At 39.2% G+C, this 14,209-nt stretch overlaps 1 protein-coding gene across 2 annotated transcripts; it reads left to right on the forward strand.

Moving 5' to 3' along the window:
- Window positions 1–6,364: 6,364 nt before the first annotated feature.
- On the forward strand, window positions 6,365–8,200 carry LOC307160857 (extracellular superoxide dismutase [Cu-Zn]-like). Of its 2 annotated transcripts, none has more exons than XM_079875146.1 (2): window positions 6,365–6,510; window positions 7,467–8,197. In XM_079875146.1, exon 2 carries the CDS (start codon window positions 7,482–7,484, stop codon window positions 8,121–8,123), a length of 642 nt encoding a protein of 213 aa, XP_079731272.1. In that variant the 5' UTR covers window positions 6,365–6,510; window positions 7,467–7,481; the 3' UTR covers window positions 8,124–8,197. The 2 variants fall into 2 exon arrangements, with proteins under 2 accessions (XP_079731272.1, XP_079731273.1); XM_079875147.1 differs by lacking the exon at window positions 6,365–6,510 and adding an exon at window positions 7,101–7,125 and having other exon boundaries at window positions 7,467–8,200.
- The last annotated feature ends 6,009 nt before the right edge of the window (window positions 8,201–14,209 follow it).

A 14,209-nucleotide genomic window follows, 5' to 3' on the forward strand; every position in this document is an offset into this window, starting at 1 on the left:
CTTTCCCTTTTTTGGGTATCAGCGATATAAGTGCCGTATTCATCTGTTGGTGAAAGGCCCCAACCTCTACTGCCGCGTGGATGGCCGTCAGGAAGACAGGGCCAAGTAGATCGAAATATTTAAGAAATAATTCTGCCGGGATTCCGTCTAAGCCTGGTGCTTTGCCTTTCTTAGCACCTTGTAACGCCCCTTTAAGTTCCTCCAAAGTAACTGGCTGTCCTAAAAATTCTGCTTCCTCATGACTAAGTCGAGGTAGAGCAAGAGACTGCAAAAAGACAGTACAACTTGGACTTGTGGGATTAAGATCAGCTGTATAGAGTTTAGAAAAGAAATCAGAAAATGAGGAGTTAATTTCTTTGCTATTCCTAACCAGTCCTTTAGAAGGGTGCTTAATTTTTTTCAATGTTGGCTTTCGCTTGATTTTGCTTCAATCTTAAGGCTAAAAGTTTGCTAGGTCTGGCACCACAGAAGTAATAGGACTGTCTTGTTCTGTGAATCACAAATTCTGCTTTCCTTCTCAAAAGATCGTTCAGTTCAGCTTTAAGGGTCTGAAGCATCTTAAAATGTGAATGAGAGAATGAAGATTTTAGTGACAATTCAAGTGTTTGACATTCTTTTTCTAAATGGTCAATTCTCTGATTCTGCGTCTTTTTTACGTTAGTGGCAAAGGCTATAGAGAAATCTTTGATAAAACCTTTCGTAGCTTCCCAGACAAATATAGGGTCTTCAACCGAACCAATATTAAATTTAAAAGAAATTCAGACAGACTGGCTTTGAATTCTTCATCGAACTGGTTGTTCTGTAAAAGAGAGATATTAAAACGCCACAGCGGAGATCTTTCAACAAATGGAGCACATTCAAATTCTGCCATTAAAGGATTGTGATCTGCAAGAATAGCAGGTAGTATCTTTGTCTGGTCAAAATAGTTCAAAAGTTCCTTGGAGCACAGTAGATAGTCTATTCTTGAATAAGAGAGATGTCGTGTCGAGAAAAAGGTATAGTTCCTACTCAAGGGGTTCCCAGATCTCCAAATATTGACCAAATTCAGTGCTTTTAAAAGATCATTAAGCGCAGTCGAGGAATTAAGCTGAATTTGACTGCAGGAGGAAGATCTATCCAATACAGGGTCTATCACCGCATTCATATCCCCTCCGATAATCAGAGAATAGTCTATCAAGGAAAGCAAATGATTAGTTACATGTGGGAAAAAATTAGCCTCAAATATTGTAGGGACATAGATTGATACAAATGCTATTTTCTTCCCCTTAATGTTTGTACAAAAATATGCAAGCCTGCCAGATTGATCTTGACTTTCACTGTCAATCTTGAGGTTACAGTTATGAGAAATCAAGACAACTGTACCTTTAGTTTTAGTGTTATCAGTAGAAAAAGCAGCAACTCTATAAAATTTATTCTGTAATCTCTGAACGTCTGCTCTCTTTAGATGAGTTTCCTGAATTAGAGCGATATCAATCGCTTTCCTGCGCAAGTAGATCAAGAATTTGGCTCTCTTATTCGGACTGTTAAGTCCTCTAATATTGAGCGATATAATTTTTAATTTATCCATAATCTAATGAAAAGATTGTGCGAATTTGAATACGTTTTGCAAAACCAAAATATGTCTGCTTGACCTGTGACAAAACGAAAACATTGTAAGAGATAAATGGAAATAAAATGAACAGAAAACCCCTATCAGAGACCGCAAAATATAAGGGCTCGTGAGAACATCCACCGTCGTTCACGACAACGTCAACCACCCTCTTCATTGAACATGAAGTATGTAGCATAACAATGAGTATACATAGTATAAACAATAGTGACAGCCATGTTATATGTATATAAAAAAAATGTAAATAAAAAAATATATATTTTTACCGATTTAGCCGGAAAGAAAGAGAGAGAGAGAGGAAGAATTTTTTTTTTAACAGGACTCCTCTGAAATAGATCGTTACATTGCTTGCACTTTACATTATCAGAGTACTCACTCCTAACCCATTCATGGACGACTTGTTTTACTCATCCATAGACTCTGGAGGTGGCGCTGGCCCATGAAAGGACAGTTTACGTCTGGCACCCGATCCAGGAGTATTACGGGCTTCCACTAAGAATTCCTCCGCTTTTTTAACTGAATCGAATGAGTGTTGATTACCACCAAAACTGACACGGAGGATGGCGGGGTAAATGAGGAAGTTTGGAATTCCCAGCGTGTGCAATTCCTTTTGAATACTTCCAAAGGCCTGTCGTCTACGGGAGGTAAACCCGCTGTAATCAGCGAAAAGACGCAGTAGGAACTCCTGGTCACGAATTGGTTCGGTTTTCGTCACTTACCTGGCCTGCCGGTCCTGGTAACGTAGCATGCGAAAGATCAAAGTGCGCATTTACCGGAGCCGTAGATTCTGTGCGCGCGGTCGATCTCGATCGGTCCCTTCTTCTTCAGCACAGGTATCCAGATAGGGAGCATCTTTTGAAGGAAGCCTATTGGGTCATCCCCTTCCCGGCCCTGCTGCAGTCCCATCAAACGCACATTATTACGGCGAGACCTGTCTTCTAACTCCGCGATTTTCAAGGTGAGGCTTTGCTGCTCTGTTGTGCACAAGTTTAGATCTTTCTTCATCTGTCGCGTCTCACCCTGAATCTTATCTACCTTTGATCCCAGGTCTCGAACTGTGTTGGTTTGAGATTGCACTTCTTGGTGGAGCTCGATAAGAGAAGGTTTATCATCCTCCATAGCCATCCGAATTGCATTTTGAATCGTATTTTCAAGCAAGACTTGTTGTTTTGCAAGCGCCTCTGCAATGACGTCTGTCAGATTAGCCTCAGTGCTCGCTAGCTTCATCTTTTTCTTTCCAGAGGGAGTTGTGGACGGCGAGAAGTCCTGTTTTTTGTTTCCGTACATTATGCTGACAATATACAGAGTAGAAAATAACTGGCTGTCGATACTATATATTGTTATTTAGCAAAAGGAAGAAGGTTTGGAAGGAGCATCAGAGTCCCTCAACCATCGCGTGTATGGGTCACGTGACCTCCCCAAATCCGTATATTCATCAATTAAATTTTTAACCTTAGATGGGTTTGGATGTTTTTTGGATTTCCAAATTCGTGGAACAGACACAGTCTCTATATGATGAGATCTAGGTGAAAGAGGCTCTATGTGATATGATTTATCTGACCTTGGTGACGCGAGGCCGCTAGCAGACAGTCGGTTAAGCCAGTCTGTCTGCTTCCTGACCTGGTGCCCAATTTGTCATTTTTTATCTCTAAGACTATGAGCCAAATTACTAGAGAGAAGAGCAGCACCATCCCAGGAGGGATGAATACCATCTCTTTTCAACAGGTCAGGTTTGCCCCAAAAACTTTTCCAATTGTCTATGAATTCTATATTATTAAGCGGACACCACCTCGACAGCCAGCCATTGAGTGAACACAATCTACTAACTATCTCATCACTCCTACGAACAGGAAGGGGGCCAGAGCAAATTACGGTGCCTGACATCGTACTTGCAAGTTCACACACCTCTTTAATATTAATTTTGGTGATCTCCGACTGGCGGAGTCGAACATCATTAGTGCCGACGTGAATAATGATCGTAGAGAATTTACAATTAGCATTAGCCAGCACTTTTAAATTTGCTTTGATGTCAGACACTCTGGCTCCCGGCAAACATGTGACTATGGTGGCTGGTGTCTCTATTTTCACGTTCCGTGTGATCGAATCACCAATTATTAGGGCACAATCAACAGAATTCTCAGTGGGTGTCTCACTGAGCGGGGCAAATCAATTTGTTATGGTAATCGGAACGGAAGAGTGTTTTTTTTATCCGCGACTAGAGCGATCCCTCACTGTTACCCATTTGCCTTGCTGCACAGGCACTAATTCAGCCGGAACCGAATCATGTAAAGAGTTCACTATGCTAAGCACATCCAAAATAGTATCTAAAGCTCTAGCACTCTTACTATCCTCATTTAAAGTTTGGATGCGTGTCTCTAGTTGTGAAATCTTACCCGTCAGCCTGACTGTCTCCTTGCATTTATCACATATAAATCCAATATTGCCGACAGAGAAGGCTATGCTAAACATGTGACATGAAGTGCAGGTGACAATAACAGGACAAGACATTACTCACCGTGTTTGTTGACTGATTCTTAATCACCTGGGCTTTTTATGAACTCAAAGGCGCGGGCATGCGAGAGAAAAATAAATATAAAAATAACTGAGCGCACGGGTGCCGCGTTAAGAGGCTAGCAAATTACTAGTGTTGTGCTAATAATAATGGAAGCTAGCGATGTCAGGTTAATCTGAGTTAGTACCTGGTTAAGCCTGGTTAGTACCTGGATGGGAGACCTCCTGAGAAAACCAGGTTGCTGCTGGAAGAGGTGTTAGTGAGGCCAACAGGGGGTGCTCACCCTTGGTCTATGTGGGACCTAACGCCCCAGTGTAGTGATCGGGACACTATACTGTCAAAGAGCACCATCCTTCCAATGAGACGTTAAACTGAGGTCCTGACTCTCTGTGGTCATTAAAAATCCCAGAATGTCCTTCGAAAAAGAGTAGGGGTGTAACCCCGGCATCCTGGCCAAATTTGTCCCTTGGCTTCTGTCCATCATGGCCTCCTAATCATCCCCATATACTGATTGGCTTCATCACTGTCTCCTCTCCACCATTGAGCTGGTGTGTGGTGGGCGTTCTGGCCCAATATGGCTGCCGTCGCATCATCCAGGTGGATGCTGCACATTGGTGGTGGTTGAGGCTATTCCCCCTTCCATGTAAAGCGCTTTGAGTACCCAGAAAAGCGCTATATAAATGTAACAAATTATTATTATTATTAAAATGTAGATTCAGAATATAACGCTTTAAAATATGGGCACAATTTAAGTTCATTTACAGTGTTTAGAGAAAACAGACAGAAAAAAAGTTTTACAAGATGGTTACCATTTTAAATGTTCCTCTTATTGAATTTTTGTTAGCCTATTTGTTGTTGCCCGAATTGATAAAATAAAATAAAATTCTGAATCAAAACTATAAGGAAACACCAGTAATTTGTTTAGGCTTGGTTTGTAAGGAATTCCAAACCTGCACACATATATTCAAACGCACATAACTATTGAACCCGTTCTTAATGCGCATCTGAACGCCATCAGCGTTTCTCACAGGATCGCGTTTAAAGTCTGTGTAGAGAGAATGGTGTCGTCTTGGCGGCCCTAATTTAATAACAAATGATCGTTGCGACGGAAGCGAATCAATCAAAACCAACTTTAGCTGGAAAATAACTTTATTAAAGAACCGCTATAAAGCCAAAACAATCTTACGTTAAATTATACATTTATCTCTGTAAAGCTGCTTTGAGACAATCTACATTGTTAAAAGCGCTATATAAATGAAGATGACTTGACTTGACTTGACTTGTAGTTCCATTTGTAATATGTTGTAGAGTTCATCAAGATATCTGATATTCAAATTTCATAAAATTTCATGTCAACATAACAGTTGTTTCTAGTTCTAGTTGTTTTGAACTTTACACATGCATTGAGTGAACTGATGAGTATTACTCATCATAGCCTATCTATGTGCTTTTGGGTCTGTTAAATATGCTGTGGAATATGTTTGTGTGATGTGTTAATAAATCATGTGTTTTTAAGATCCAGGATCATTTTTTGATAAATTAGGGATGGGTCACATTACCTGAAAAGAAATTTGTCTGGAGTGCATGATCTCAAATTGTTTATTGGTATATACCTTGCAAATAACACATATCAACTGTATTCAAAATGAAATATTAAAGTCGGACCTTAAAGTTAACAAAAGTAATACAAAGAAATAAACATCTAGGTACTGTATCTAAATGACAAGTGTCCCACCTTACCTGCATTCAATCTACTAAAAGGGGATTTTAACATCGATGCCATAGAAGAATCATTCCCTCAGAAATGTTTACTTCTGCCTTCAAAGACAATTAAATAACAGTCCAATTGCATGTGTAATATAGGCTTGGTACTGTACATCAGAGTCTGTAGAAATGGTTTCTTGAAAAAGAAGAACTGTCAGCTATTCACTTATGTGAGATGAATATCTGCTATAAGAAGTGGTGTCAAGCATGAACGTCAAGTGGAATTGTACACTAAGAATTAATGAGTCACAAATGAGCCACCAAATGAAGAGAAGAGGAATCTATAGCAGTACTTCTTTTAATAAACACAAAACAATGGAGTTAATCTACACTGGAGAACACATTGTGCAATGCAAGACAAAGAACTGAATAAACTGAGTGCTATATATAAACAGGCAAACAAAGGGAGCTAAATGAAACACAGGTGAACTTAATTAGTGACTAACAGACTATCATGGTTAACTTAGCTCAACATGAGTTCCTAAAAGAGCAGCCAAAAGTGTGATTGCAAAGGAACATTCTCTCAACCCCAGGTCAGGACTGCACACGGATTAAGCGTTGTAGTATTTTTGTGACTGCAATATTCAGGCTCCACACGGATTGAGGACAACTTTTCAGCTATACGGTGATGCACCTTTGCTGTTTTAGGCTTGTGTTTTTTTCTCCATTCCATTTCCTCCATCAACTGACTTGATTTAGTACAACTAAAAAAAGTTAGTTTAAGCAAAAGTATAGATATTGTCTTTTATTTTACCTGTCCTTGTGAAAAATATCAGAATCAGAAAATATTAACTTTAGATTTAATATTGAATAACATGTAGGCTACAACAGATCAAATGAAGTGTACTTCTTTAAAGCACAAAAAGATTTTTAAAACATAATGTACTTTAAAGCAAAACTCTTAGTTTGACATTACTTTTCTTAAAGTTTACATGATGTACTTCATGTCACTCCTGCCAGCAGAAGCGCTATGATAGCCACCAGAGGGCACTTCTCCCTAGACCATTTCCATAAACCTTTGCCTGGACTCATTTTAGTGTGATTACATCCACCTGTATGTCATTGGTTTGTTAATGTTTGTGTGTGTATATATCATAGGCACTTTGGCTGGCAGGTGTGACACTTATGAAAGTGTACGGTGTGTACACTTAATTGGCTTTTTATAATTCATCAGTGTTATTATTTGCAAGTGGACCTACAGGTTTTTTTTAATAATTATTGTACTTTAAAGATACTACAGGTACACATCCAATACCAATAAGCACTTTTTTTTTTCCACAAGGGTACATAGCAATTCCAAAATTAAAGGGTTTTCCAGACAGCAACATGGTGTCGGCCCAGATCTGGCCCACATCTGGTACACATGGATTACACACTGCCCAGATGTGGGCCGGATCTGGGCCGACACTATGTTGCTGTCTGGGATATGGTTTTCTGTTGCAAACTAATCTGGTTGTGCTATTTTACCTAATGCAACTTCCATTCTCAAAGCTCCCTGCAACAAAGCTTTGACCTTTTATCAAAAATATTACATTCTTAAACCAAATGGCATGATTTCACTGAATCCACTCTTCATTGTAGGCTTTAAAGATCAACATGGAGAAAATCATCCTAATATTCCCTCTGATATTGCTGGTGCTGCATATACAAGGAGGAGAGTTCTCCAAAAATCCAGTTTGTTTGCCTGCCCAAGCTCCACAGCCGGAAGTCGTGGAGTTCGACAACACAATCTATGCCACTTGTGAAGTAACTCCCAGCCCCAATTTGCCACGTAACCAGCCAAAGATCTTTGGGCAAATCCTCTTCAAGCAGCTCTTCCCCAATGGAGATTTAGAAGTGAAAATCAACCTCCGTGGTTTGCCTGCCAACGATCATCAAGAGCGTGCCATGCACATCCATCAGTATGGAGACCTCAGTCAAGGCAGCATCACTGTTGGTCCTCATTATAATCCAAACGGCGTTGACCACCCTCATCATCCTGGAGACCTGGGCAACTTTGCTTCCGAGCAAGGAGTTATAAGGCAGTTCCTGACGCTTCCAGACGGCAAGCTCTTTGGCCCTTATTCCATTCTGGGACGTGCGGTGGTGGTTCATGAGAAGGAGGATGATCTGGGAATGGATTCAGATGAGGAGAGTGCTGGACGGATAATTGCTTTGGGTGTGATTGGTATTACTACTCCAAGTCTGTGGCAGAAGACTGAAGTGCTCCCCAAGAAAACATGTGGAGGAAGGAAGTGAGAGTCAAAGATGAGGGGGTCGGATATGGTGGAAGGGCAGATTCAAATAGGATAATCATGATTTTCCTTGTGTATTCTTTGTATGTGTCCTACATTAAAGTATATTTCATAACATGAACATTCCCATGGTTTTTTGTTTTTGTTTTTTTTCTTGGTCTTTTCAGAGGCTTTTTGGCCATAGCTTCCAATAGTAAATGCACTCTTAAATGTAGGGTGAATGCTGGTAAAGTGGGCCGTTTAGTTTGATTTACTGTGCTCAGTGGGTTAACACTTTAAGAGCATGACAATGGCCTTTAATTAAAGATACACTATTTCTTTCAATGATAAAATGGTTTTGGTTGATGCAATATGACACTGGAGGGTGTGGCTACATCTCAAGGGAGGACACCCTTATTGTTGAAGGTAGACATAACCTCTGACATAAGATTTTATTTTCTAAATTATAAGGTTTCTTCGCTAAATGTCAACAAATGGGTATATTATTCTGACAGTTTCTTACTACAGTTAACAGGGAATCAAAATGCAAAAAAAAAAAAGATTTTAAAATGTGTTTTTTTGTAAGGTGTTTAAAGCTACAATATGTACGATTTTTGTAATAAAATAACCAAAAATAACTTGCAAAGTGAGTTTCAGAGAAATTCCAATTTTAAATAATGGCTCGTCCATGTTCACTTGTCGCCTGTCAATGACGTAATATCCGCGTTATCCCTGGTTTCCGCTCGTAGACTGCCATAGTAACCATGGTGACAACTGCGTTACGTCTAGCTCATGGAGTTGTTTCGTTCAAACATTATGGACCATGGCAAGCAGACTTTGGGACAAAAGGAGAACTAAAACGAGGATCAATATCAGCGTGGTGTTTTCGAGATGCCGAGAGCTCCACGTCCGTGACAAACTTCGACTTGACAGAGACGTCTTGCATGTACTTTATTAGACAGGTGAGCAAATGTACATAAAATGAATCAATATAGCTCAACATGATGAAATGTTAGAATATGATCAGTATGTTATTCTAATGTTCATCTAGCTTACTGCTAGTCTCATACAGACAAACAAACACATAGAATAACATTATAACTCTCAACACACTCAAATGCATTTTAGTGTGATAGTGTAGACCAAGTGAAAGTCGAGTCATCTTCATTTATATAGCGCTTTTAACAATGTAGATTGTTTCAAAGCAGCTTTACAGAGATAAACGTATAATTTAAGGTAACAGAGATTGTTTTGGCTTTATAGCGGTTCTTTAATAAAGTTATTTTCCAGCTAAAGTTAGTTTTGATTGATTCGCTTCCATCGCAACAATCATTTGTTATTAAATTAGGGGCCGCTAAGACGACACCATTCTCTCTACACAGACTTTAAATGCGAACCTGTGAGAAACTCTGATGGCGTTCACATGCGCATTAAGAATTGGTTCTATAGTTATGTGCGTTTGAATATATGTGCGCAGGTTTGTAATTCCCTACAAACCAAGCCTAAACAAAGTACTGGTCTTTCCTTATACATTTTGATACAGAATTTTATTTTATTTTGTCACTTCGGGGTAGGTGCGCGAAACAAATTTTCCCGACAACGCTTTATCTGTAGAGTGGTAAAGTGATCCTCCATAGGGAGAGACTAGTTGGCACTTCAGCACTGCATTGTCATCGGGTCCAGGCGAAGGTCCTTCGTCAGATCTGGATACGGCCTGGATCCGGCAGGCTGCGGGAAGACCTCGGGATAAACAAAGACACTTAAATTAGCGTAGATGCCATTCTTCTTATGATTTAACGAGTACATCAGGATTTATGGGAAGTGTTCCCGGTTCCGGCTGACCTGATCTATGCAGCCTAATATTGAATTATAGAAGTCTATAATGTATTATGTGAATGCTAGGTCAAAGAGACGTGTCTTTAATCTAGCTTTGAACTGACAGAGTGTGTCTGCTTCCCGGACAATGGTAGGAAGACTGTTCCAAAGTTTTGGTGCTAAATAGGAGAAGGATCTACCGCCAGCAGTTGATTTTGATATTCTAGGTATTATTAACTGGCCGGAATTTTGAGATCGCAATAGACGTGAAGGACTATAATGCGTTAAGATCCCCGCTCAAGTACTGCGGAGCTAAACCATTTAGTGCTTTGTAAGTAATCAGCAATATTTAAAAATGTATGCGATGTTTAATAGGGAGCCAGTGCAGTTTTGACAGAACCGGGCTAATATGGTCATACTTCCTGGTTCTGGTAAGAACTCGAGCTGCTGCGTTTTGAACCAGCTGTAGTTTGTTTATTAAGCGTGCAGGGCAACCACCCAGTAGAGCATTACAATAATCTAGCCTTGAGGTCATGAACGCCTGAACTAATTGTTCCGCATTTGTCACTGAGAGCATATGGCGTAATTTAGATATATTTTTAAGATGGAAAAATGCGGTTTTACAGATACTAGACACGTGACTTTCAAATGAAAGATTGGTATAAAAGAGCACACCCAGGTTCCTAACCGACGACGAAGACTTAACAGAGCAGCCATCAAGTGTTAGACAGTATTCAAGGTTATTACGTGTAGGAGTTTTTTGTCCAATAATTAGAATCTCTGTTTTTTCAGAATTTAGAAGTATGAAATTACTAGTCATCCAATTTTTTTTATATCAGCTATGCATTCCGTTAATTTTGTGAATTGGTAAGTTTCGTTAGGTTTTGAAGAAATATACAGCTGAGTATCGTCAGCATAACAGTGAAAACTGAAGCCATGCTTCCTAATGATATCTCCTAATGGTAGCATGTTGAAGGATTCAAATTTAAGAATATGTTTTAGATCTGCTGATCCTGCTTCCTTACATAACATCACATGAAAAACTAAGGTGAACTACACTGTATTTGGCATTCAAGGTGAACATGATGGCATCAATTTACTGATTAGAAGTCAGCTGTAAGTCAGCCGTCTAAACATTGTAATAGTCAGGGGTTTTGTTAGTCTTTGATCTTCCTACTGAGAGTTGAACTATGTGTGAATGTTCTTAGTTCTCGTGACCATGTGTTGTTTAAACAATTTGGGGGGTACCATTATCTCAGTTGGGGGTAATTGCCTCTATTGTCTTTAGATGATTAGATTTAGTGGTTACCTCTAAGGCTGTGTGTAAGGTCAGCGAGCCCGATCTCACGGGAAAACGTACAAATTCTACGAGGTGGCTTATTCGTACGAATTCATACGACCTGGCTCGTACGAATTAGTACGATTTTTGCAAAATCGTACATATTTTACGAATTGGCCAATTCGTGTGAATTCATACGAATGACCTACCCCTGACCCCGCCCCTAAACCTACCCATCACGTGGGTTTAGACAAATCGTACAAATTCGTACGAGCTAGGTCGTACGAATTAGTACGAATTAGCCAACTTTTTATCATTCGTACGAATTCGTACGAATTGGTCGTGAGATAGCGTTGGGTCAGCACCTTTAAGGACAGCGCACTGAAATGCCTATAAGATAACTTGTAACGTTACATTAGTTAGACTGTTTTGGAAGAACTGCAGCCACGTTTTTCTGGCTGCTCTCTTAAGGGCCCGAGTGTGCTCGTTGTACCACGGCGTTGGACTATTTTCTTTAATCTTCTTTAAGCGCAACGTAGCAACTGTGTCTAAAGTGCTGGAAAAGAGAGAGTTAAAAGTTTCTGTTGCAGTATAAAGTTCTTTAAAGCTATCCGGGATGCTGAGATGATGAAACTGATTAGGAAGATTATTGATAAAGCAATCTTTAGTGGCAGAAGTGATAGGTCTAACATATTTGTAACACGGAGTCGGCTTTGCAGCCTTGGCTAAATGTAATTTACATGAGACTAGATAATGATCTGAGATGTCATCGCTCTGCTGCAGAATTTCAACGGCATCAACATCTATTCCATGTGATAATATTAGATCTAGAGTATGATTACGACAATGAGTAGGTCCTGACACGTGTTGTCTAACTCCAATAGAGTTTACAATGTCTTTAAATGCCAAACCCAATGCATCTTTTTCATCATCTATGTGTATATTAAAATCACCAACAATTAGTACTTTATCTGCAGTCAATAATAATTCTGATAGAAAGTCTGCAAATTCTTTGATAAAATGTTTATGGTGGCCTGTATCTTTAACCAGAAAGCCCAAAACTGAGCCACACCTGAGCATGATCCAATTTTTCTGTGGCCCAGCTCTGGCCCACAAGACTTGGCCCACATACCGCAATGAATGATGGTCCTAGTGTGGACCAGGTCTGGATTCCAGACAAGGGCCACACATGGGCCATAACTGGACCAAGTCTCAGCCAAGTTAATTACCCATAACTCCAATACGCTGGACCAGATGAGTTCCACGTCAGCCTCAACACCACCATAACCAAGCCACTTACACACCCCTCCCAGATGAATAGTCACCAAGACAGTATTCTGAACAAATATTTAATTGTGTTAAACATCAATTAAAGCATTGGCATCGTTTTTTTTATCATGACATTTTTCAGTTGTACAAACTCTTCTCTAAAATGACATTCCTCTGTCAGTTCAGCTAAAAATAAATAAAAACAAAAATAAAACAAGTGCCGTTTTTTTGGTTTATGACGTTTCACTTTAAATGTTACTTGATCATCCATGTTTCTGGTCATCAAGTTTCATTGCTTTGCCTAATGCTTGAACGTCCATGTTTCTGGTCACGAACAAGATTCACTATAACACTAGAACATGTTTCATCAACAAGTTTCACTTCACAAAACACTTGAACGTCCACGTTTATGGCTAGGAACAAATAGTACTCTTCAAATGACTCTGAAACAGTCATGATTCTGTCACTGTACAAGTTGAACTCTGGACAGAGCTTTTGAACATCCAAGCCTAAAGCCTGTTAACCAGTCATATTGTCCTTATGCACTTTGCTCTTCATCCTTTCTTTCCGTCCACCATCTCTGTCTGGGTCCAGATACTGTACAGCCATCTTTTAACGGTGGAATCAATGTCTTTCTCTGTGGCATCAGATGTTAGACGGTTACGTCTCACAGCCGCTGAAAAACACAAGCACACATGATGTATGATTAACTTATGCATCATCAGGTAATGTGGATATTGAATCAAATGCAATATTACAACAAAACCTGAACCCAGATTTAAATTCAAATTCTGACTGTCTACTATAGGTGAAAGATCATTCAAGATCATGTTTATTTTTACTTTTTTTAATTCAGTGTATGTTTTTGTTATGCAACCTTGAGCTTGTATTGAGGCATATACATAAAATGTTCTCTCCCTCCTTCACTTTCTTAATCTCTAGTGCATTCATGCTCAACCATGCTGGTTCTAGATTTGTTTTTTCCATTCATGCTTTAAGCATTTAAGTAAAGAGAGAAAGAGAGAAAAAAAACTTTGTGGGGTCAATCTCCACACTGAACTTTGATTTGAAGGAATTTTTTTTTTATTTTTTTTTTTGAAAACTGGACAAAAAGACAAAAGGTACAATACTAACATTACATGTAATTAAAGGCTTTATAAAAAGAACTGCAATCCAATGAAGCACTACATAATCAAATTAAAAACAGCATGACAGTGTAGTTTTTCAGAAAGAATTCCACTTTCAAACTATTACTAAAAAAAAAAAAAAAAAAAAGCAAGCTGATAGCTTATGTAGAACTGACTACAATTAATTAACAAACTTGTAGCTCACATCAAGTCTGTCTTTGCAGGTTTACAAAATGGTGTTAAAATTTAATTTCCATTTTAGACTGGAATTTTTACTTCCGGAACCTGACTGTTGCACTGTTACTTCATCTGCTCTCTCCTTTTCCTCTGCCCTTCTTTTCACCCCTCCTCTTCAGTCTTCACCCCTCCTCTTCCCATTTCCTCTTTTTGTCCTCCCATGCTCTCTTCTTCTACTCATCTAAAACTTGAAAATCTATTAAAATAACTTTTTTATATTAAAAGTATAAATGACAATTTATATTTGTAAGGATCCACCCACCAGCCCAAAAGGAATCCAGTGGCCTGGTCGAAGGTTTAATGTATATTTGGTCTTTTACTTGCGCTTCTAAATTTTTCAGGATTTAATTTCATTTTTAGTCTAACTCCATGTTCAATCTGACT

Source organism: Squalius cephalus (genome assembly GCF_949319135.1).
Source record: "Squalius cephalus genome assembly, chromosome: 7".
In the NCBI taxonomy this organism is placed as follows: domain Eukaryota; kingdom Metazoa; phylum Chordata; class Actinopteri; order Cypriniformes; family Leuciscidae; genus Squalius; species Squalius cephalus.

Excerpts from the sequence above, each read along its gene's own strand:
- LOC307160857 (XM_079875146.1), top strand. The coding sequence starts at position 7,482 with ATGGAGAAAATCATCCTAATATTCCCTCTGATATTGCTGGTGCTGCAT.